Source organism: Cibotium barometz, chromosome 14 (genome assembly GCF_041138505.1).
Source record: "Cibotium barometz isolate CiBa-2024 chromosome 14, ASM4113850v1, whole genome shotgun sequence".
NCBI classification, from domain to species: domain Eukaryota; kingdom Viridiplantae; phylum Streptophyta; class Polypodiopsida; order Cyatheales; family Cibotiaceae; genus Cibotium; species Cibotium barometz.
This window is the reverse complement of record NC_141059.1, coordinates 1,967,330-1,991,130: the sequence shown is the minus strand read 5'-3', so window position 1 is coordinate 1,991,130 and position 23,801 is coordinate 1,967,330. Positions and strand designations below refer to the sequence as shown.

Genomic DNA, 23,801 nt, shown 5'->3' with positions numbered 1-23,801 from the left:
GCTGTGGAGCAAACTGCTGTGGAGGAGAAATATCAACCCCAAATTTGGCATCCCAAATATCTAGTAGTGCATCCTCTACTGATCCAAGTATAACCAAGCTCTGTACCCCAAGAGGCGAGTTGCTAATCCAAAAACCAACAGATTGTGCCAATTAATGAGGGCCCTTGCTGCCAAACAAAACTCTTCCAGTGCCACCCGGAAGGAACATAAACATATGTGTGGGGCCTCCAAGAACATGACTATCATCAGCTAACTCAGAGTCAACCGGATCCTCCTGACTACGAGGAGGCAACCTCAATCCAAAAATACTAGCAATGGAGCGGAGGAAGATGCTCATGGCCCTTGGTGACTCTGATGTATAATAATGGGGCTAAAGGGCATCCCTGCCGTACCAAGCGAGAGATCTGAAACCTCTCTTCTCTATCACTGCAAGCGAGCACACTACTGCGGGCATCACGATACATGCATGAAACTCTCTTGATCCATCCCTGAGAGAAACCCATATGGCTAAGAGTACCCTCAAGGAAGTCCCGATCCACTCTATCATAAGCCTTATCATAATCCAAAAGTAGAATGGCTAAAGGCTGATGCAAAGTGAAATGTTTCTAAATAACCTCAAAACCTCTTGGCGAGGGAACTTTTTTAAAAGAAAAAATTTATAGATGTTTTTTTCCTTGAGTAGATCCTTTTGTAGTAGCAACTTGGGTGCCCATGTGTGTATATATATAAATAACCTCGAACCTCGAAACATTTCTTGTGACTATCCCAACCGATCCCTCGTTCCAAAGGAGGCGAAACAACCCATAACACAGTCACTGAACCACGCCATCAACACCAGGCGTGGCATTGACTTTTGGTAGCTCTTCAGGTGGATTCTGAGGGCAGCAGTTTAGAAGGATGGTATTCTGGAAAAGAAGGCTACTCCAAGCGTGGTTTTATACTTGTTGCTACCCTTTTTTGGGTGTGAGGATGCCTAACCACTGTTATGTACCTAAGGCTAACCACTGTTATGTACCTAAGGCTAACCCCCTCAACCCACAACTTATCAACCTAACGCCCAAGTTAACGATCTAACCCCCGGGCTAGCCTCAGGTACATAACATCTGCTGCGGGTGCGATGACTTCTGTCAGTGTGGGCAAGCTTTGCTGCAACAGACAGCTTGAGTGGATGCGATTTAATCATTGCATCCTTCTTGCATCATTTCTCCCTTACGGGCTTGTAGTGCTTTATGACCTTGCTCACAGTTTCGTCCAGCTCCTAGGTGCTACAACCTCTGCATGGCGGAGCTCAGCTTCCTTATGGAACTTCTGGGTGGGTTTATAGTGGCGGAGATCTTGGCATGTGGCAGCTGAGCTCAGCTTCCTTATTGAACTTTTGGTTGAGGTCCATTTTGGCAAAGATTTTGGCAGGCGGCAGCCAATTAAGGACCCAAGTAACGATGTTTCCATTTTTTGCAGGTTGTACTTCAGCATTTTGACCACAACTGATAATGTAAACACAAATGTTGTTGCAAGCTACTTCTTTCAGAACAGCATAATCAATGCAATTCTGGCTGCATTGTCAGTAAAGCTATCTGAGGATCGGAGATGCCTTGAACTTGATGCCACCCTGGTATTCATCTTGCTCCTACTATGGAGAGAGAGTCAGAACATATACACTGAAGCTCTATCTTTTCCATCTTCGCCGGTACTCCCTTTCCTTCAAACTGCACAATCCCTCATGGCATACGCGGAAAATCTACAGAATGAATCCTCCCCAAGTAGCTCTTTGCAAATTTGGTCCATGACCAATTCCATGTACAGTCTTCTGGGAAACCTTCTTGGATTCGGCTCTGCCTCTGTGGAGAAGCATTCAAGTTCTTCTGTCAACACAAGTCTCAGCAGCCAGGATGAGTTCTGGTTACACACTACTGCTGGAGTTGTCTTGGCATATTCTGTCGTGTACCACAGTCCACTCATGAAATCCTCCCAGGTAGCATTGATAATTGGCCTGCATGTGCAATCTTTTAAGCTAACAAGCTGTTCACAGAGGGCTTTTTTGTGTGTGTGAAAAAGCCCTCTTATCAAGTCTGCATCAGACCTAATTTATTGCATTTGTATGTATTACATAACATGCAGTTGTGGCCAACCTCTAATGATTTATCTTTCCAAGGATGGGGCGCCATGGCACAATCGATATCATCGTCATGGATCCAACTTCTGAGATCCTTTCTTTCTGTCTGTGGGAAGTCCTTTTGCCGATTGTCTAAAGCCGAAGCTGCAGAAGTACTTCAAGTCAAATGTTGTTTGAATCTGTTACGATGCTTGGTGGAATCAAAAGATGGAATGGAATTCTTTGCCTTCTGTGACTCTGACAGTTTCACACTCCAGACGGCACCTAGTGGAGTTTTGGGATTTCCACACAGTTTACCTTTCAGGAGTATCTTGTGTGTCATTCTAGATCATCTTGCTGACATTCTCAATACAACTCCAGCTAACTTTCTGGATCCTGATCTCTTCTATCGTGCTGCTGTTCTAGTTCCCCTTATTTTCAATTGTCTTAAGCTACGAGGGTGGCAGTTGTCTTCACAAAGCATTGGATGGCTTCATTTATGGAAAGGTCTAATGCAAGTATGCCAGTGGGCTGGAAATAGGAGCAATTTTCAAAGACCTGGAGTTCCCGAATTGGCTGAACTCATTTTAGGAGTCTTTGAGTCTTGCTTGGGGAGTAGTCTGGATATATGCTCGGCACCCGAAGAGAGCGAACATCTTCAAGCACTAATAATGGCACACATGAACACTATTGACACCTTGTTAGAAGCTGCATCATCGGTGCCTTTTGGGAATGGAAGCTCATCTCGTCTCGTGAGTATTTTCTGGAGAATCAACTTTTTGTGATCAGCATCACTCATTATATTGTAGACAGTAGTTCCAGACCTGACATTATGCTTGTGTGCTAACTTTAGGTTAATATAATGTCGGTGAGGCTTCACTATGAGATCCAAATTGCAGCTTTGGGAATTAGAGGATGCGCCACATATGAGCAAGCACTTCAAGGTGTACAAAAAAAAGGAATGTCAAACCTCAAATTGAAACCTAGGCATGCAGGGCCAACCCATTCCTATGCTGAAGGAACCACAGAGCTCCGGCTGTTGATAAACATTGCTCGATCTCTTGTGGCCATGCGCCGCAAGCAAACATTCATGAGGACACCCAGGCTAGAATTACCAACTCTTTAATGCCCAAGTGATTAATACACTTCAAGAAGTGTTTGACCTTTTCTCAAGATGACAATCAGCAAGACCAACTCACATATCCCTTTATATGAGCGACTTGTCTATACATCCCATAAATGTGGTCTGTCCGTGTTTGTCAAAATTTACACCTCAACACTCGTGTACCTGAAACAAGTGTGGAAAGGCTTTGGAGAACAGGTAAGGGTGTTTCTGTTACATACTATGTTACTCTCTTTATTACAATCTTTGTAACTATCACGATAACTCTTCTTGGTTAATACATAAAATAGATGTAAATGAACACTGTATGCGTAAATGTGGCTGAAGTAAAGTAAGGGGCAATCAAGAATAGGAGTAATCAAGGCTCCAACTTGAAACCTGTGTGTAATACTTTAGCTCATGCAACGGTTTTATGGCATCCATGTCACTAACATGTATACTTACAAATGATAAATGTTGCCATCACAAGTAAGGCGCTCTATTGCTTGGATCTCATGGACCTCAAAGATGCATGAAGGCATCAAAAGGAGTTGTCCTCAAAAGCTCGTTTGTTAATGGGCATTTTAATAATTGCGAATATGCCCGGCAATTTTTGTCATCTTGTTAAGTATGGGTTAGCCAACGTAGTTCTCTACTTGGTGCTACATATTCCTACATAAATAAGATTACATAGAGTGAGTTACATGGCTAGGCATTAGACTTTCCTTGGCTTTCTTGACTAGGAAGTAGTCCTTCCAGTGCAGAAGCCATCTGGGGCCTATGGGACACAGACCAGGCCACTGACAGAGATACACATGGCAGTATGGAACTGTAATGGCTCACTATGGGTGCAGCCTGGACGACTGGAGCATGTTATGTTGGGGAGAGACATTATACTTCTGATAGAGACACATCAGAGCCCAGAGAGAGGGCTACCTCGAGTAGAGGGATTCCAGTGGGAGTCAGCATACAAGAAGACCACACGCCAGGGTACCTCGAGAGGGTTGGGGGGAGTAGTAGTTTTTTTTTTTTCCGAGAAAAGATCCTTTCATTAGTTATATAAAAACGCCCATTGGGCTACAAAAGATCCTCTCCTGCTCACAAGAAAACAGAGCAGACATTATTGCTTGCTTTCCCGAAAAGACTATTCCGAAAATAAAGCTATTTTCTTGTACTTTTAAGGAAAGTAGAGAGCCACTTAGCAGAGGCTTTGGGTTGTCTTGGAAGTTGGGGGTGATTGAAGTCAACATGGTATAATCCAAAGCGCAGGGTAAAGCCATTTCCCCATTCCCAGTCATCCATGAGCGTCCAATGAAAATAGCCCTTCAAATTCACTTTGTCCACCCTGCCAATTGCAAATGAGATGGTCAGAACCGTCACCTTCCATGCCATGTGTACCAACCCTGGGCTTGAGTAGTTGAAAGCAACAAACTTCCTGTGCTTTTAAGATAAAACCCATCAGGGAGGTAGCAAGGGGCATCATCCAGGCCCTGGGGGTTGTGTATCCACCCTCACATAATCTAGAAATTCAGCACCTTTAGTTTTTCAATAAGATGAGTTTTACTCTCTACCTTGACACCTGTTACTCACTAACCTAATGGAATCAGACATTTCGGACAAGTGATCCTGCAAGAATTTGATCCTGTACTGATCGTTCAATGGCCCATCCAACATCGTTGTCGTTTCTGGATCCAAAGTTCCTGAAACAAGTGCAAAATCCTCTTCTGTCAGTCTGGTTATAACTAGGCTACCAAGTGCTTCAATCAAAATTTTTTGTAATGTGACGTTGGATCATCAATATGCCACTTCCGAGAAGCGGCGGCCACTACCCGTATCCTCTGAAAGATGCACTCTGCAACCAAAGGCGACTCCACCTCCACTCTCTGAAGTCTGCCCTCATCCTGAATCTCACAGTAGAGGCATCTGCCATCCTCAGTGCAAGCTCTGACAGCAATCAGGATCTCCAACTGTGTAAAGGCTCCCATCCACCGTGGGGCCACTAGCTCGAGAGGCGTGAACCACTCCTCTGTGAGTGCCTCCTGAATGTCATCCCTCATAATCAACCCCCCTCTGAAGTGACTCAACCTCTCCACCTGGATCTCCTCTGGAGACTGCAAAAGGCATGCCAGTCTCCAAAACTACGTGCTGGGCCTGCCGCCAATGGTCCCCAGGCTAGACGAGGCCGAGAACCCAGCATATAACCTTGCTCTGTGCGAACCGCTGGGCTCCAGATGAGCGGCTGTCTGGCCCGCTCCTCAACACAAGAAGGAGGTCTCTGAGAGAGCCCCGGTCTCAGCAGCTCCCAAGCTCTCAGGATGCTCAAGGCAAATCTGTCCTCCCATCCTCTACTGAGGCCTGTCCTCCTCATCTCTATGAAGATCCATCGTATCTCTGGTGCCCAAGTGCCCGCTGCTGGGGGAGCCCGAGCCTGCAGCCGCTGCAAAAGAAGCTCTTTCCAAGGCTCAGCGCCTGGAAGCAACCCCCAAACAATAAGCTTCCCCAATAAGGCTCTACTCTGATCGACTGGATCTATAATGCCCAAGCCTCCTTGGGCCAGCGGAAGTGTAATAACTGCCCAAGCAACCTTTGCCCGGGCTGGCTGACCATCTCGCCCAGACCAAAGAAAGTTCCTGATCAGCCTCTGTACCTGGCTGATGCAAGAGCTCGAGAAGATCCAGCAAGACGTAATATACCACATCATTCCACATGGTCGCTAAAAGCACCTTATTTGCCACCACCACCCTCCTAGCCAAGGATAGCCGAGCTGTACTCCAATACAAAAGCTTCTTCCGAATACTCAGAAGAAGCGGGCAATCTGCTGCTCAGGTGACAAATCTAGTCCAATCTGGCATCCCAAATATCGCACTGCTGTGCCAGGAGGAATCCATCTAAAACCCGGGTCTGGGGCTCCATGCCAGAGTGGGAGCACTACTGATCCAAAAGGCCACTGGCTTGCGCCAATTGATCAATGCTCCCGAAGCTGCACTAAAAACCTGGAGCGATTGCTCTGCCCGATGAAGATTGGCCTCTTGGCCATGCAAAAATAAGCCCGTGTCATCAGCAAACTCAGCATCGAGCAGGTCCTCCCCCCCGGATTGGGAGCTGGAGTCCTCTCAAACCAACCTCCTCTGTCGTCAAATACATGCTCATAGCCTCAGCAAAGAAGAGAAAAAGAAACGGGGCGAGAGGACACCTCTGACGGACTGATCTGGTCAGCTCAAAAACTCAGCCCCCGTCCTCCTGCAATCAACACCTGGCTACGAGCTTTGAAATACAGAGCCGCCACCCCTCTAATCCAACCTGGCTAAAAGCCCAAGCGAAGCATAGTACCCTCTAAGAAACCCCAATCGACTCCATCGTATGCCTTCTCAAAATCGAGAAGCATCACGACCAAGTCCTCACCAAGAAATCTAGCTCAGGCTGTCGCCTCCCAGAAGGTGAAAATGTTGTCAAGGATACTACGCTCCTTGACGAATCCTGTCTGGGTAGCATGAATAACCTCCCCCCAGGAAGGGCTGGATCCTCAAACTCAAGGCCTTTGCTAAGACCTTGTAGACAGTATTGAGGATCGTAATAGGTCTCCAATGTCGAATATCATCTGATACTCCCTCCCCCTTGGGGATAAGAAAGATCAAGCCCTCTGAAAAGCTCTGTGGCATCACCCCAGTGTCCAAAACATACTGAAAGCCCCTGCGGAGGCCTGGCCCCAAAAGGTCCCAATAGCGCATAAAAAAGGCAGGCGTCAATCCGTCCTCCCCTCGGCAACTATGGCGCGGAAGGACCCTCAAGGCCTTAGCAAGCTCAACCTCTGAAAGAGGCTCACCCGGAACTGTACGCATACGATCTGTGACCCTCCTCTGCACATGGGCCCACACAGTCTGTCTGCAAGCATCCCGAGCCTCAGTGGCTGGCTCCGCTGAAAGTAGGTCTCTATAGAACCCAGTGGCAATGGCTCTGATCTCCCGGGCTCAGTTAGCTACCGATCCGTCCGGCCTTCCAAGCTGATGGACTCCTGCTTGAGCATGGCGGGGTCCAGTAATCTCAAAAAACTCCCCAGCCACTCTATCACCAAGCTGCGTCCACCCCACTGAGAGGCTGGTGATGATAGTAAAACTCATGTCTCTGGTCCTCTGCCTCTCTAACCTCGTGGCGTGCCTGGCTCAGCTGGGACGCCACCCACTCACATGCAGGCTGCTGCTCCTGAAGGCGCTGAAGCGAAGCAGGGCTGCGTCTCAGTTGATGCTCCCGCTCGCGAGTCTCTCCCAGTCGTGTCAAGGCTGCAGTGTGGAGAAAAGAGCTAAGCTCGATGAGTCCCTGGGCACACTGGCCTGCTGCATCCTGGTCAGAGCTCTGAGTATCATGCCATATCCTCTCAATGTCCTCAGCGAGACTAGGATCTGTAAGTACCCTCTCTGGGATGCTCAACTGCAAGCTTGTCTCCCGTGTCCTCTCCTCAAGTGTCAAAATAACTGGCGCATGGTCTGAAAAAGAGGTGCCAGCGAGAATGCCAACGGAGCCCCCTCGCTCCCCTGACCCGTCGCCCACATAGAAGCGATCAATCCGTGATAGATTAGTCCCTCCTTACCGGCGATCCGACCGAGAGAAACTAAGACTGTCCTGAGAGCGGGAGAAGGCCCCATGCTGCCATGCATCAGTGATCCTCAGTGACATGCAAAATCGCTCCCAAGCTGCAAGCTCCGTGCCGTGCACTGTAACATGACTGCCTCCCACCCTATCGGCCGAGTCCTCAAGCATGTTGCAGTCTCTCCCGACACACCAATGTGCGACCTCTGGCAATGCATCCGTAACCTGGGTCCAGAACTCTGCTGTGGCACTAGCATGGTTGGGCGCATAGACGTTGAGCACGCCCAAGAGCTCATCATGCGTCCTCAGAATGACATACTGTGCTCTACCAGGCACAATGATCTCGCGATCCACAATGGCCTGCCGCCCAAAAAGCCGTGTGAAGGAGTAATCAAAAGCCTCCGAGCGCTGTCTAGTGCCGAGAGACGACTCAGCCGACTGCGGATAGATGATATCCGTGAAGCCCGAATCGGCATGGTAAGTCTCCTCTGCGGTGCTCGAGCAAGGTTGGTGCTCAGAGCCCTCCGGACTGCAGGTGAACGCCAGGGGACTGCCAGGGCCTCCCGGGGAGCTGAGGCGGGGGGGGGGGGGGAGGGGGGGAGAAGGGGGTGGAGAAGGAGCCGTTGCCGAAACCGGAGCGGGGACGGGAGGAGGCGAAGGTGGAAACGAGGCGGGAGGGGGGGACGGGGAGGGGGAGGGGGGGGTGAAGGAGGGGGTGCTGGCATCTCCTGGTCCTTAGTCGGCGCAGGGGTCTCCTCCTGGAGGGGAGCAAAGCTATTCCTCACGGGAACCCAGTGATGTTGAGACTGTGGCTGCTGCTGCATCGGTCTCTGGGCGTGCTGCTGTGGCTGCCTCCCTCGACGGCGCCCCTTTCAGGCTGCCACTCCGAGGTCTCTGTGGGCTGAGCAGTTGTCCCGGAGGCTGCCTGTCGAGCCGCATCTGTGGGCGGGCCATCAGGGGCCTGCTGCTACGGTGAAGGTCGCGGTCTCCTGCGAGGGCAAGCCTTGGCCAGATGGCCGACCTGCCTGCAAATAAAGCACTGGTTCGGGAGCCCCGAGAACTCCACTCTCTGATCAATCCATCCCCCCCCCCTATCCTAGGTAGCTGAATGACCTTCGGAAGGGAGGAGATGTCAGGAACCAAAACTCTAACCGGAGGTAGCCCAGCTGCCCTGGCCACTACTGAAGCTGCTGTAGGGCCAGTCTCTAGCACCGAACCCACCAATGCTCCTAGCCTAGAAAGGAGCGGAAGGTACTCGGCGGAGTCCAGGGAAGCAAACTGTAACATGGAAAAGGTGCTCTCCCTGCTCGGCCGCTGCTGGGTCAAAGCCATGCTGCCAAGGTCTGAAGAATGCCCGAGCACCCCTGATGTCAAGGGGACTCATGGCTAGGACCTTGGCCACGCTCTGGGCTGTCTCGAACTCGATCTGGTAATGTCCACGGCCCAGTTGAACGTCCAGGATCTTGCCCACATCTGCAAGAAGGCGGGCCTGGAGAAGATCACGATCTCCTCTTTGCTGGGGCGAGTGCCGACTATACGGCAGATGGAGGCGTTCACCTCTGCAGCGAGGCTCGCTTCCTCTTTGGCGAAAGAGAAAGCCTGATGGGGGTATCCTCAGGGGCGGGCGAGGCATAGTCACAAGGAACGGGGGACGGTAACGGGGGACGGGGACGGGGACGGGGACGGGGACGGGACGGGGGACGGCCATAAGTAGGGAACGGGGACGGGGGAGGGAACGGCACTCAAAAAATACTTTTTTTTAAAGTTTTTCCACCCTCAGGTAACTACGCAGGCACCGGCTAACTCTACTTTGTGAGTCCCCCTATATGAGGAGAAGGCATTTATGAGTAGCACAGGTCACCTGATAGGTCCCGGTTTAAACACCGGATGGTGGCCGATTGTGGCCAGATAGCATGAGACGATTCTGGAGAAGGTTGGCACACTGCCAACCAAGCTACATGCATATGCGGTGAGTTATTATACACCTACTGCATATGGGCTGTAAATTTTGAGTCCGTTGCGGCGCGCAGTTTCACACCAACCTACTTGGGGGAAGGTGCGGAGGGGGGCGTGAGCCCCTCTCTGCAGGGGGTCTGAAGGGCCGTTTACGCTAAACTCCATGTTTGTAGCCTTGTAGCCTTGTAGCCTTGTTCTATATATAGATATTAGATAGGCAAGAGAGAGGCAAGGGCAAGTGAGAGAGAGAGAGAGGCAAGGGCCCAAGCCTCAAGGGCCAAGGGCCAAGGCCCAAGCCTCAAACTTAAGCCTCAAGGGCAAGAGAGAGAGAGCGGGCCAAACAAGCCTCAAAGAGCCAACAAGAAATGGGAAGCGCAACGGCCAAAAACGGCAGGCGTCTCTCTGCCGTCCCCTCACAGGTCCGTCCCTCACCGGTGTCCCCGTCCCTGCGCCGTCCCCATCACCGTCCCCTGTGAGAAACGTGCCATGGGGAACGTCCGTCCGTCCCCGTTTTTGCTGGTCTGTCCCGAATCGGCGTCCCCGCGTTCCAAGCTGCCGTTCCCTCCGTCCCCTGTGACTATGGGGCGAGGGGGCTGCGGGAGAGTCCCTCTGAGGTGGGGCGGGAGGAGCCTCCATCAGAGTCTGAAGCTATGTCGAAGGCGGAGCGAATGCTGAGAGTCCTGCAAGAACCGAGCTGCACACAAAGGACGGAGGGGGAAGGCGGAAGGCAAAAAGAAAACCCCAGGGGACGGAAAAAACAGAAAGAAGGGGAGGTGGGGGGGTAAAGGCGGCGAAGACAAAAACCCCCAAGGGGGGAGGCAGAAGCAGCGTGAAAAAGGGGGTGGGGGGGAAGATAGGGCGACGGCTGGCGAAAGGGGGGGGCGGGGCGCTGAAGAAGGGAGGGAGGACGCGAAGGAGAGGAGCAGGGGCAGGGGACGGCGGGCGCTACAGCGTTGGGGCGCGCAGGACAGCCAGGCGGGGGAGGGGGGGCAGACGCGAGGGCAGGCGCGGGGGGGGGGGGGGGGGGGGGGGGGGGAGTAGACGCGAGGGCAGGAATGGGGGGAGGGCGTGCAGGCAGCGCAAGCAAGGGGGGGAGAGGGTGAGCTTCAGCGAGCGTGTTGGCGTTGTTGGGGGGAGTAGTAGTTCTATTCAGACGGGAGCTATAGGGGAGACTGAGAGTGGTAGCATAGGATCCAGAGGCCAGATACATGTGGCTCCGCTTACAGCTCTCACCGGACAGGGTTATATACATAGACTTATGTTACAATCCTCCATTAGGATCCTCCTTTGTCATTACAGAGGACATGCCACAGGAGGAGGAGACAGGAGCCTTGCCAAACACTTGTCTGTCAGAGGAGATTATGCATTACTCTACACTAGGGGAAGTATTTCTTACGAGTGACTTCAATGCCCACACACAGAGCAGATAGTGTGAGGTGTATGACTATGATGACATGGAGATCCTCCACCCTGTGGATCCAGAGGAGATAGGGGCTAGTCAGGCATCAGAGGATACTGGACCAGATAGAGGACATTATGGGGATCACTTACTAGAGTTGGGAGCCAGGCATCGTCTCGTTATTTATAACGGGATGCTACAGTGGCTGGGATCAGGAGGGTTGACATGCTTCCCACATGGGGGTCATACACGGACCAGAGGCACGGTGGTAGACTACATTATGGGGTCTTTGGAGGCATCATAGCTTGTCACCTCATTCTCCATCCCACCTCGTCCTATTGGGGCAGATCATACATACTTGGCATTTTCACTAGCCAGATCACCAGTATCACCAGCCCCCCACATACCGACGCCACACACTACCATCTACTTCACAGATGACATGGCAGACATATACACTGGCAGAGTAGAGAATGGGCTCCTACTCATGGATCCCCTGGCACCTATGGATACCATTACAGCCCAGCTGGCATCACTCCTACACAGGGCTGCATTACAGAGCTTCCCACATCGTATCCACTCAAGAGAGCTTGCGAGATCTGGGACTATGCCCCAGAACAGATGGTATGATGACGAGTGCAGAGCCCTTTACTCACGGCTCCGCATACAGAGAGCCCTGGGAGCCATCACAGAGCAAGAGTCGAGGAGAGAGATGAGGAGACTTACTCGCCGCAAAAGGCGGGCCTTCGCAGAGATACAGGAGCTAGAGATCTTCCATTTCTTCATGAGTAGAGATAGCCCTATCTCATGGCGGCACTTCAGAGAGCCCCGGACACCGGCACCCATTGCAGACCCACAGACATGGCACACATACGCAGAGGGCCTATACCACGCCCCACAGCAGCCACCTATACCTCAACCACAGGAGCCTCAACCTACCAGAGCTAGCTTCTTTACCCACTCGATGGTAAAGGAAGCTATCCGCCGCCTATAGCATGGATGGGCCGCCGACCATATGGGCCTACAGGGTGAGCATCTCATATATGCAGTAGATTCTTTGGCTCCGTTTCTTGCACACCTGTTTAACAGGGCACTAGCAGAGGGTTTGCCTGCGGAGTGGACGATGCACACCATTGTGCCGATCCAAAAAACAGGGGATATGCTCGATCCAAGCAACTACAGGACGGTTATGGTTGGCGACGTGTTGGCCAAACTCTATGGTGCATTGTTGGAGCAAGAGCTTAGCTTATATGCTGAGCAAGCAGGTTTACACTCATCAGGGCAGGCAGGCTTCAGGAGAGCTTTCTCTACCACTGACCATCTATTCACTTTGAGATGTATGATTGATCAGGCCAGAGTGAGGAAGAGAAAGCTCTATTGTTGCTTTGTGGATTTCCGCAAGGCATTTGACACAGTACCACGAGAGAGGCTCTCTCAGCGCCTACAGTCTCGTGGCATACCAACAGATATGACATGGGGTATCTATGCATTATATGAGCAGGTTTTTGGGTGAGTCAGATGCCCAGGAGGTATGTTCGAGACCACTTAGAAGTCTCTCTCTCTCTCTCTCTCTCTCTCTTTGGTCCACCAATTGTTGTAACCTTTTTGGTCTCATAGGTCATTTTGGCCTTTTGAAGACGTTAATATATCATTTCATTTCATTTCATTTTTCTCTCTCTTCGCCCGCCTGTTCGCTCCCCCCTGCTCGCCGCCTGCTCGCCGCCTCCCTCTCTCTCTCTCTCTCTTCGCTGTGCGCCGCCTTGCCCTGCTTCTGCGCTGCCCTGCCCCCCTTCGCCTCTGCGCCGCCTTGCTCTGCTTCGCCCCTGTGCCGCCCTGCCCCCCTTCGCCCCTGTGCCGCCCTGCCCTGCTTCGCTTTTGCCGCCCCGCCCTGCCTCTCTCTCTTCGCTTTTCGCCCGCTCAACCCGCTTCCCCTCCCCCCCTTCACTTTCTGCACCATCCCGCCCTTCCTTGCTCTCTTTCTCTCCCCCTCTCCCTCTTCGGTGTTCGCCCGCTCAACCCGCTTCTCCTCCCCCCCTTTGCTTCTGCGCCGCCCTACCCTGCCGTGTTCTATGACAGGAATAAAATCTTTCTTTCTTTCTTTCTTTCTCTCCCCCTCTCCCTCTTCGCTCTCTTCCCGCCTGGGCCGGCCCGTCCCTCCGCCTCTCTTCGCTCTCTTCCCGCCTCTCTTCCCGCCTGGGCCGGCCCGTCCCTCCGCCTCCCTCTTCCCACCCACCCTTCCTCAGGCCCCCAAGGCAGCAGCATAACTCTCTCTCTCTCTACTGAATCTCCTCTCTTTCCCTTTCCCCTACATGACTTGAACCCCCCCCCCCTTCCCTGTTGTTTGCTGCTGTTTCGCGTTGGTCTCTTGGATTAATTTTCAGTCCATTGGCTGTGGGAAGTTCTGCAAAAAGTCATGGCCAAGACCGGGTTTAAAGAAGAGCTCGTGAAGGTGGAGGACAAGCTCGGCACAATTATCAAAGAAAACAAGAAGATGGTCGACTCTTCCATTACCGCAATCATAAACCGCCTCTCCAAACTCGAGAACGGATTTGACAAAATCCAAGAGCTCGAAGAGAGATCTTCCAAGCAAGAGGCTGAGATTTCAGCCTTAAAGGAGGAACTAGTGGAGGCCAAATTGCATGCTAAAAGTCAAGCGGCTGAAATCTCAGCCCTCAAAAAGGAGTTGGAAGCCAGTTCAAAAACCAAGCTTGAGGATGGAAAATTTCAGCCCTCTGAATACCATCAAGGAACAAATGAGGATCATTCGAGAGGAGGAGGAGCAACATAAAGAGAAGACATCTTCATGGGTGGAGGTGATCACAAAGACACAAAAGAAGATGGACGAGGCGGAGAAATGGATCGAGGTCGCCAAGAAAGGGAAAGGTAAAGAATCGCCACCCATCCCCACTCCCACCATCATCAACATGACCCTTGAAGACCCGGGCCTTACATGTACGAGTGTCCGGTCTAAAAGACCATGATGATGCGGAAGGGGAAACCAAGGAGCTCTACTCTATGATGGGCATTGAAGCCACGCACACAAAGGCATGGAGAGTGGGAAAGAAGAGAGAAGGTAGTGGCGAATCTTCTAAGGAGAGAGCACTTATCATTCGTTTCCCCTCCATGGAAGCGAAGAAGGACTTCTTGAAGAGACGTCCTACACTCAAGAAGACGGGAATATTTCTTGGAGATGACCTCACACTCTCGCAACTTGCCCACATGAAAGAAGTTATGCTAGAGATAAGGGCAGCCCGAGAGAAAGGGAAAGTGGCCTTCTATAGAGATGGTAGAGTGGTGATTATGGAGAGGCGCTCTTCATGACGGCGCGAGACCTATGGGACTACACTCAAAGTTGCTACTTGGAATTGTAATGGATCTCTACGCCTTGATGTAGGGGCTTTTGAGGATAGTTTCAGTGGGAGGGACATCATCTTCTACTATGAGACGCATCAAGCTCCTAGACAGTCCATGCCACATGTTAGTGGATACCATGGGAGAGAGCTTGTAGACAGGAGATTTGTTCAGAGCATAGAGGACGGGGCTTAGGAGGAGTGGCAGTATTGTTTAGAGAGGAGCTACAGCCACTGATACATATAGTCCGTAGAGATGAGCAGGCTAGGTACATGTGGGTTAGACCGAGGGCAGAGACGGGCAGATATCTCTATATTGCTATATGCTATTTTGCTCCTAGTACATTAGTGTATGCATCACCTAGCAGGCAGTCTCCCTTTTCTATTTTGGATGACGGTGACATCATTCTCCTAGGGGACTTCAATGCCAGGACCGCCCATAACCAGACAGTATTTTATGATACCTCAGAGGAGATGTTGAGGGAGCTTGATGTAAGGGATATGGGCCTATTTAGACTCTCACAGGATGAGGAACATACAGTGTATGGGCGGTATTTGATAGACATGGGGACTGCACATGGATTGGCCATTCAGGATGGCCAATCCTGAATGGCCTACAGAGATTCCCGACATTGGGCGGTTTCACTAGCTTTCCACATAGGCATGGTGCTAGTACAGTGGACTATGTTATGGCTTAGCCTAGTCTCATTCCCTCTTTTCAGGATTTTATGGTAGGCACTAGGCCGGTTGGAATAGCAGTGGATCATGCTATCTTGTCCTTCACTCTCACATTTCAGTTCAGCACCGCTCCATTGGGACAGGTCTCCACACACACTCGTTATACCTTTACGAGGGAGACTGACACCGTGTACATGGATGAGATATACAGACGCTTATGTGCCGAGGAGCCGGGACGGCCATTAGATGAGCTCACTCACATATTGATAGAGACGCTTCATGCTGCAGCATCAGAGGCATATCCCCATAGTCAGCCTACACGGAGACAATCTGGGAACATGCCCCAGAATAGTTGGTATGATGAGGAGTGCAGAGAGATGAGGATTAGATTACAGAGAGAGGTGCTCATGGGTGTTACCACTCACAGACAGTCACGGATTACCTTCCGGCACCTAGTGCGATGGAAGAAGAGGGCTTATCTTGCTCAGTTAGAGAGGGATTTGTATCAGTTATTTATGAGTCAGGACTCGGGCGAGGCATGGAGACTATTCCATGAGCATTCACCATCACCAGCCATTACCTTCACAGAGATTTGGGGTGAGTATGCAGCATCCCTGTACACAGCAGTAGGACAGCCGTCCCTGCCAGACCCATCGGAGCCATGCCCAGAGACATGTGCTTTCTTTACTGCTGAGATGGTAAGGAAAGCTATTGACAGGATGAGGACTGGGAGAGCATATGATCATGATGGTTTGGTAGCCAAACACTTTATTCATGCCAGAGATATGCTTGCAGAGCTTATTGCTATGATGTTTAACCGAGCCATGTGTGAGGGTTTTCCCGAGACTTGGAATATGTCCACGATTGTGCCATTCTTCAAGTCAGGGGATCCCATGCTTCCTGGGAATTATCGTACCATCATGATTGGTCACACATTGGCTAGATTATATGCATCTATTCTTGAGCAGGAGTTGAGTAGATGGGCAGAGAGAGAGGGCATACGTGCATCAAGGCAGGCAGGGTTCAGGAGAGGTTTCTCCACTCTTGACCGTATCTTGACACTCAGAGCTATTATTGAGGAGGGCAGATTATATGGCAGGAGGATTTATTGTTGCTTTGTGGATTTCCGCAAAGCTTTTGACACAGTACCGAGAGCCAGACTGATGCGCAGACTACAGGAGATGGGAGTGCCCACAGAGCTGATTTGGGGAATCATGGCTTTATACAGGACAGTTGTGGGGCAGGTACGTACTACTCAGGGTATATCTGAGATGGTTCACTCCACTATTGGGGTGAAACAGGGCTGCCCCCTTTCTCCCACCTTATTTGGGATGTACGTGGATGAGGTTTCAGACTATGTAGAGCGGGAGGGTTACAGAAGAGCAGAGCTAGCATGGACATGGATTCCGTTGTTATTGTATGCTGATGATATTGTGTTGATCTCAGATTCTCCTGCAGCGTCATTTGGATGCATTGCACACGTTTGCACAGGACAGTGGATTGTCTGTTAACCTTGGTAAAACCAAGGTGATGGTGTTTAACACCACAGCACAGTGGGTTAGGAGGTCAACACCCACCTTTATATATGGTCAGGAGACAATGGAGTATACAGATGCATATACTTACCTTGGTGTTGTTTTTAGTGGCCCACTATTTTCCTTGAGGAGAGCAGCGGAGACCAGATTGACCAGAGCTTATGCAGCATTGGGGAGACTAGAGAGGATGTGTTCGCAGGTTCAGTTTCAGGAACCTCGAACAAAGCTCTGGCTCTTTGACACTTTGGTCACTTCAGCCATGCTGTATGGAGTGGAGATATGGGGACCCTCAGTGGATCACCACAGCCGAGCTGGTAGCACTGATGGATGGAGACGTATGGAGAGGCCCTTGGTTTCTATGATTTCTTGGATGATTAGGGCCAAGGCCTCCGTACCACATGATATTATCCGTGCGGAGATGGCTGCCCCCCATTAGTAGTAGAGGCACTCACTCAATCAGTCTCCTTTATACATAGCACTTGGGCTCTCCCTAGAGACAGATATGCTCACTTAGTCCTGGAGTTCTTACGACATTTGGCATCACAGGGAGACGGATCATGTTGGTATGCACAGATGACAGCTTTAGTATGGATAGGCTACCTCCATTTCAGTACTCCCTGGATGTAGCCTCCCTCTCTCTCACACGGGCAGAGATTACTAAACTTATCAGGCAGGACTTGATTCAGCTGGACACTAGGACGACATGGATACAGCCGACACACGAGCTTGGTACAAAGATGGCTTTCTACAGAGATCATCTTATCCAGCTCACGCAGGATGGGTTTGTGATTAGACCCAGCTACATGGATACTCATCTTTCTCATGGGGTACGGTGTGCTATTGGTCAGATGCGCACTTCCTTACACCAGCTAGAGATTGAGACTGGCAGATTCAGAGGAGTACCAGCTGAGGCCAGGATTTGTCAGCTGTGCCAGATGGAGCCAGAGACAGAGTTACATTGCATATGTCTTTGTCCAGTATATTATGAGATACGAGGCCGTTTTCACTACCTGTTTCGAGAGGGTTTCGGACCACTTTCTAGAGTCATGAGATACCAGGATCAGAGATGCCTCGGATTATACTTGCTGGAGCTTCGTAGACATAGAGAGGGTCTCTTGAGAGGGAGGGGATCAGAGAGGGAGGGACACCTACAGAGGCAGATTACAGACTTCTTTCGACCAGAGATTGAGCCGTCAGGCCAGCAGGCATTGCAGCTAGCGCCAGAGTATAGCCGCACCAGAGGTACACTGATTGATCGGGCTATAGAGCTGGGGCGGTCCAGGCGCCCCAAGATGAGAGGCCCATCTCGACACCGGCGGAGACTACGACAGAGGATCAGGACCATACTCGCACGGCATGGGAGACGTCCAGTCAGGGTACTCACCATGGAGGACATTGAGGATATCCGCCATCGACCGATTTGAGACATCTTTGGATAGTGATGTGTATGATGCTTACCTTTGTTGCTGGAGTTTTCCTCCCAGATGTTATCCATTAGGAGCTCCTAGTACCGTACTTTTCCTCATAGTTGTTTCAGTTTCAGTTAGTTGTTTAGTTGTTTTTAGCTTTTCTTACACAGACATTGTATGAGATCCACCAATTGTTGTAACCTTTTTGGTCTCATAGGTCATTTTGGCCTTCTGAAGACGTTAATATATTATTTCATTTTATTTCTCTCTCTCTCTCTCTCTCTCTCTCTCTCACAGTTTATTTCATGTTCATTTTGTCCTTTTTTTTTTCTGGACATCCAGAAGACGTTGAGAGTTTTACATTGATTTGTCTCATAGGTCGAGTTCGGCCTCTAGTAGACGTTAATACAGCTTTCTTTCTTTCTTCTTTCTTTCTCTCTCCTGTTGGCGATGGTGTGAGTTGATGGGCTGGAAACCCCCGCCCCCCACGTGTCTTGTTTGTGCTGCTGCCCTTTGCTGCCCGGCTTCACATGTGCTGCACAGACTTGCCTTAACACACTGCTCCCGCCTTGCTGTGACCTGCTGCCTCTTTTTCCTGCTGTGACCTTTTGTGAGAACTGAGCAAGGCTGAACTGTGCACTGCCTGGCTGTCTTAGGCACCCCCATTGCAGCACCCATTTTTGAACTTACCACCCCAACTGGCCGCTACAGTTAACCTCCATCCCTCAATTGGGCCTCTCCCTTTTGATACTTTTCTCTGTTTTTCTCTTTCATTTTTCCTTTCCTTTTTCTCCCTTTTTTTCATTTGCAATACAAATAGATGGCCACTCCCCCCTCCAACAACAGCAAACAGCAGAATGACATGATCCGACAAATGGAATGAACATCTTGGGAGCTTATGGGACAACTCACACCTACCTCACCTTTGCCATATCTTGTTCTCTTACACCACACATCAGATCTGCAAATATCCGCTTTCACCTGCATCCACTTTCACCATGTCTTGATTCAGTTTAAGTTGATAACTTATATGACCACATGGGCACTCTTATCTCTCATCACCACTTTCAGCCATTACCACACATCTGTTATGCATGAATCTGCTCAAGCAAGCTTTCCATACATTCTTTGCTTCATAGCTAAAAAAACCAGTGGGTTCACAACCTCAGAATGGGTGGTATGATGAAGTTGTAGAGTTCCACAGCATCAGCTCCTTTGAGAAAAAGAGTTCATACAAATTGTGCACGTGAAATACAGAGAGCCATCTGTTGCCTCACCAACAGGAAGAAGTGGGCATTCTTGGCAAAACACAAATCAACGTTTTATTAACTCCTGAGTGTGGATAACTTAAGATGCAAGGCATGTTTTAGAGGAAGAGATGACACCCACGCCCATCGCAAACCCTCTTAACTTGGAAGACCCACATCCCAAATCAACCCACACCAAACTTATTACATTCTCTGGCCCACTTCTGTCGAACATTTTATCACTACTGATGTCACCAAGGCCTTGCTAAATATCTCTACACAGATCACTTTGCACATGAATTCAGCATCTTAGCTCCTATCCTAGCACTTTTCAACAAGGCCTTGTGTGAAGGCTTTCCTTCTTGGACCACACATAATATGGTTCCTATTCACAAACCAAGAGACTCGACAGACCCTAACAACTACCAAACCATCATGATTGGTCGTACTTTGGCTAGGTTTATGGAGCATAATTGGAGGCAAAGATTGGTGCTTTGGTAGAGATGTATAGACAGAGATTGCTAGGTCAAGTAGGCTTCATGAGGAACTACTTGGCATTAGACCGTATCTTCTTTCAATTCTCTTATTTAGGAGTCTAGAGCATGTACACTATTGTTTGTAGATTTTTGAAAGCCTTTGATTTAGTCCCTAGAGCATGACTTCTTGACCACCTACAGGAGCTTCGTTTTCCATCTGAGACAAAATAGGGAGTGATCGCACTATATGAGTTGCTTATGGGTAGGGTTCAAGCACCAAGATGGCTTTTTGGTGGCACCATCGGAGTCAAATGGGGATGTGGACATTCTTTGACACTCTTTGGATTCTACATTGATGAGATACTATAATTTATTGATTGACTAGGTGGTATAGGCTCATGGCTAGCACTGACGAATGATGTCCATTCTCCTATATGCAGATGACGCAATCCTAACCCGAGGAGTTGCAATGACATCTAGATGCCTTGCATGCCTTTTGTCATCATGAGGAACCTCATGGTGAATGTTGGGAATTATGCTCTTCGACACTACTTACCAGGTGTCTCACAAGAAGTACAAAGGAGATGTTACTGAGGTGGTCATGTCATATATATACTTGGGCATCATATTTTTGGCCTGATTTTTACTGTGTGATCGGTCGTCCAGTTATGCCAAGAGAGAGGATATGCAACCCTTGCACAGTTGAAGATACTTTGCTTCCAAATACATTTTCGGAAACCTAATACCAAATGTTGATTATTTGCACTCTGGTTCGCTGGACACTGATGTATGTGGCTACTTCTTGGGAACAGATCTGGGAGTGGATGATTGGAGGAAAGTGGAGAGGTTGCAAGTTATGATTCCCTCATGCATGATCAGAGTAAGCACTCAGTGCTGCATGCTATAGTATTGGTAGAGTTTGAATGAGCTTCCTTTGATTATCAATGCCATGTTTTAGACTCCCACATACATGCAACATGTTTGCAAATTACACAGAAATTGGAGTGGATGATTGGAGGAAAGTGGAGAGATCGCAAGTTATGATTCCCTCATGCATGATCAGAGTAAGCCCTCAGTGCTGCATGCTATAGTATTGGTAGAGTTTGAATGAGCTCCTTTGATTATCAATGCCATGTTTTAGACTCCCACATACGTGCAACATGTTTGCAAATTACACAAAAATTGCCTCCTATTGACTTTAGAGTTCTTTAGACGGTTGGCAGAGGAGGGTCATAGTAGTTGTTGGCATGCATGCACTAAATGAGCTCTCCACAAAACTTTATTTTTGTAGAGAGCAATTCATGCGAAACATTTAGGACAGACTCATTGAGAGGCTCATATATCTCCACATCGGTATGATGATATCCATTGGCCAATTGAGAGTATCTTCAAAGATTGAAATAAGGAGAGGAAAGGGAATCCCACACGAGAGGTGAATGTGCATAGCACTTTGGGAGACAGAGTCACAAGAGCATTACATGTCCCGGTGCTCTATCTAATACAAGAAACGAGGATACTACCACTATCTTTTGAGAGAGGGGTTTGGGGCTTTGTCACAAGGGATGCGTTGTTGAGATTGAATGTCTATTTTATACCTACTAGAGCGTAGTCACCATAAAGACATATTAATGAGATAGTCGGCCTAGATGCGCGACACCAGGAGAATGGCACATGAGTTTTGGTGGTATGTGAGGTTTTTATGCCAATTCCATTATTGCACATGGAAGGTTACCGTAGTACATGGGACCTTGCGTTGCTCGCTGCACTTTTTTTTTTTCCGAGAAAAGATCCTTTCATTAGTTATGTAAAAAAACGCCCGTAGGGCTACAAAAGAGATCTCTCCTGCTCCTAACAGAGAGAAGAGCAGTGAATACATCATGGCAGCCCGGGAGACTCTCCCTAGGTGCTGCAAAATACAAGCATCAGTCTAAAGGACTGAGTGGCTAAATCATACAATGGGGGGAGGGAAGAGCCAAACAGGTGGCCTGTAGTGCCAGCGGGGGGATCCCGTGTGTAGGGTGTAGAACGGGCCGCAGCGCCAAGTGGTATGAAAGGCCTGGCGCCGTAAAATCGCCTCATCCGAGTCTCCCCGGATGCGGTCGTACTGTCCTCGCAGGGTGTGGATCAACTCCTGCCAAATCCCCCGAACAGTCTCTGCTGGTGGCTCTAATCTCCCCTCAAAGGCCGTGAAGCACCGGGCCCTCCAGGTGAACCAGATGGTGAGGCTGCTGAGGAGCTCCCATCGTAAATCCCTCTCCTGTGTCCAGCTGTCGGACGAGAAATCCGGTGCCGGAACCAGGCGAGGCTGGCCCCTAATAAATCTGATGGCCTGACTGCCCTGCTCCATCTCATAGCCCATAGCAGGCCCTGACGAAGTCGACCAAGCAGCGGCACCCCACGTAAACATACCCTCTGGAGAGAGGGGGGCTAGAATACGCAGCATCCGCAGCCAAATCTGCTGTGCCTGAGGGCAGTCCCAAAGGCAATGTCTCTGTGTCTCCATAGGGTGGCCGCATCGGACGCAGGCCGCCGGAAGACCGCTATAAACAAGCCAAGTGCCAACTGCTGAGCCCCTGTGGGCGACCAGCCACTGAAAAGCCGAGATCCTGCGGGCCTGTCGACTAGCCCAGAGTCGAGCCCAGAAATCCTCCAGGAACTCCTGTGATAGTCCCTGCAATCGCCAATGCCCCGCTGCCGCTGGAGAAACCGTCCTCCTCGCCGTCAAAATATGCCGTCCCAGCCGAATAGTATACTGGAAAAATGTGATCTCTGTGGCCTCAAGGGATGCATAAGGATCATGCCACTCGTACTCTCCGGGGTCCCACTGTAGCCGGGCCAAGGGGCGCGCTGCATATGCCCATATACGCCAATCCGGGAGCACGTCAGCAGGGTCGGGGTCAATATGCCACTTCCGAGAAGCGGCAGCCACTACCCGAATCCTCTGAAAGGTGCACTCTGCAACCAAAGGCGACTCCACCTCCACTCTCTGGAGTCGGCCCTCATCCTGAATCTCATAATAGAGGCATCTGCCATCCTCAGTGCTAGCTCTGACAGCAATCAGGATCTCCAACTGTGTGAAGGCACCCATCCACCGTGGGGCCACTGGCTCGAGAGGCGTGAACCACTCCTCTGAAAGTGCCTCCTGAATATCATCCCTCATAATCAACCCCCCTCTGAAGTGACTCAGCCTCTCCACCTGGGTCTCCTCTGGTAGACTGCAGAAAGCCTGCCAGTCTCCAAAACTACGAGCTGGGCCTGCCGCTAAAGGTCCCCAGGCTAGACGAGGCCGAGAACCCAGCATATGACCCTGCTCTGTACGAACCGCTGGGCTCCAGATGAGCGGTTGCCTGGCCCGCTCCTCAACACAAGACGGAGGCCGCTGAGAGAGCCCCGGTCTCAGCAGCTCCCAAGCTCTCAGGATACTCAAAGCAAATCTGTCCTCCCATCCTCTACTGAGGCCTGTCCTCCTCATCTCTATGAATATCCAGCGAATCTCTGGTGCCCAAGTACCCCCTGCAGGAGGCGCCCGGGCCTGCAATCGCTGCAAGAGGAGCTCTTTCCAAGGCTCAGCGCCTGGAAGCAACCCCCGAACAATAAGCTTCCCCAATAAGGCTCTACTCTGATCGACTGGATCTATAATGCCCAAACCGCCCTGAGCCAGCGGGAGTGTAATAACTGCCCATGCAACCTTTGCCCGAGCTGGCTGACCGTCCCGCCCAGACCACAGAAAGTTCCTGATCAGCCTCTGTACCTGGCTGATGCAAGAGCTCGAAAAAATCCAGCAAGACGTAATGTACCACATAGTCGCTAACAGCACCTGATTTGCCACCACCACCCTCCCAGCCAAGGATAGTCGAGCTGTACTCCAATACAATAGCTTCTTCCGAATGCTCAGAAGAAGCGGGGCAATCTGCTGCTCAGGTGACAAATCGAGGCCAATCTGGCATCCCAAATACCGCACTGCTGTGCCGGG

At 50.3% G+C, this 23,801-nt stretch overlaps 1 protein-coding gene across 8 annotated transcripts in view; it reads left to right on the top strand.

The window, feature by feature from the left end:
• The window catches only part of LOC147631547 (uncharacterized), a 136,854-nt gene extending 115,844 nt beyond the window's left edge, over nucleotides 1-21,010 (top strand). For 7 of the 8 annotated variants that reach the window (XM_086808062.1, XM_086808063.1, XM_086808061.1 and 4 more), the window contains exons 7-9: nucleotides 1,459-1,972; nucleotides 2,119-2,844; nucleotides 2,946-3,518. In XM_086808062.1, coding sequence (XP_086664188.1) covers nucleotides 1,459-1,972; nucleotides 2,119-2,844; nucleotides 2,946-3,218 — 1,513 coding nt within the window. In that variant the 3' untranslated portion in view covers nucleotides 3,219-3,518. Of the gene's footprint in view, nucleotides 1-1,458; nucleotides 1,973-2,118; nucleotides 2,845-2,945; nucleotides 3,519-20,268 lie in introns of those variants that run through there. The other variant, XR_015267311.1, reaches the window with a different exon arrangement.
• Nucleotides 21,011-23,801: the final 2,791 nt, after the last annotated feature.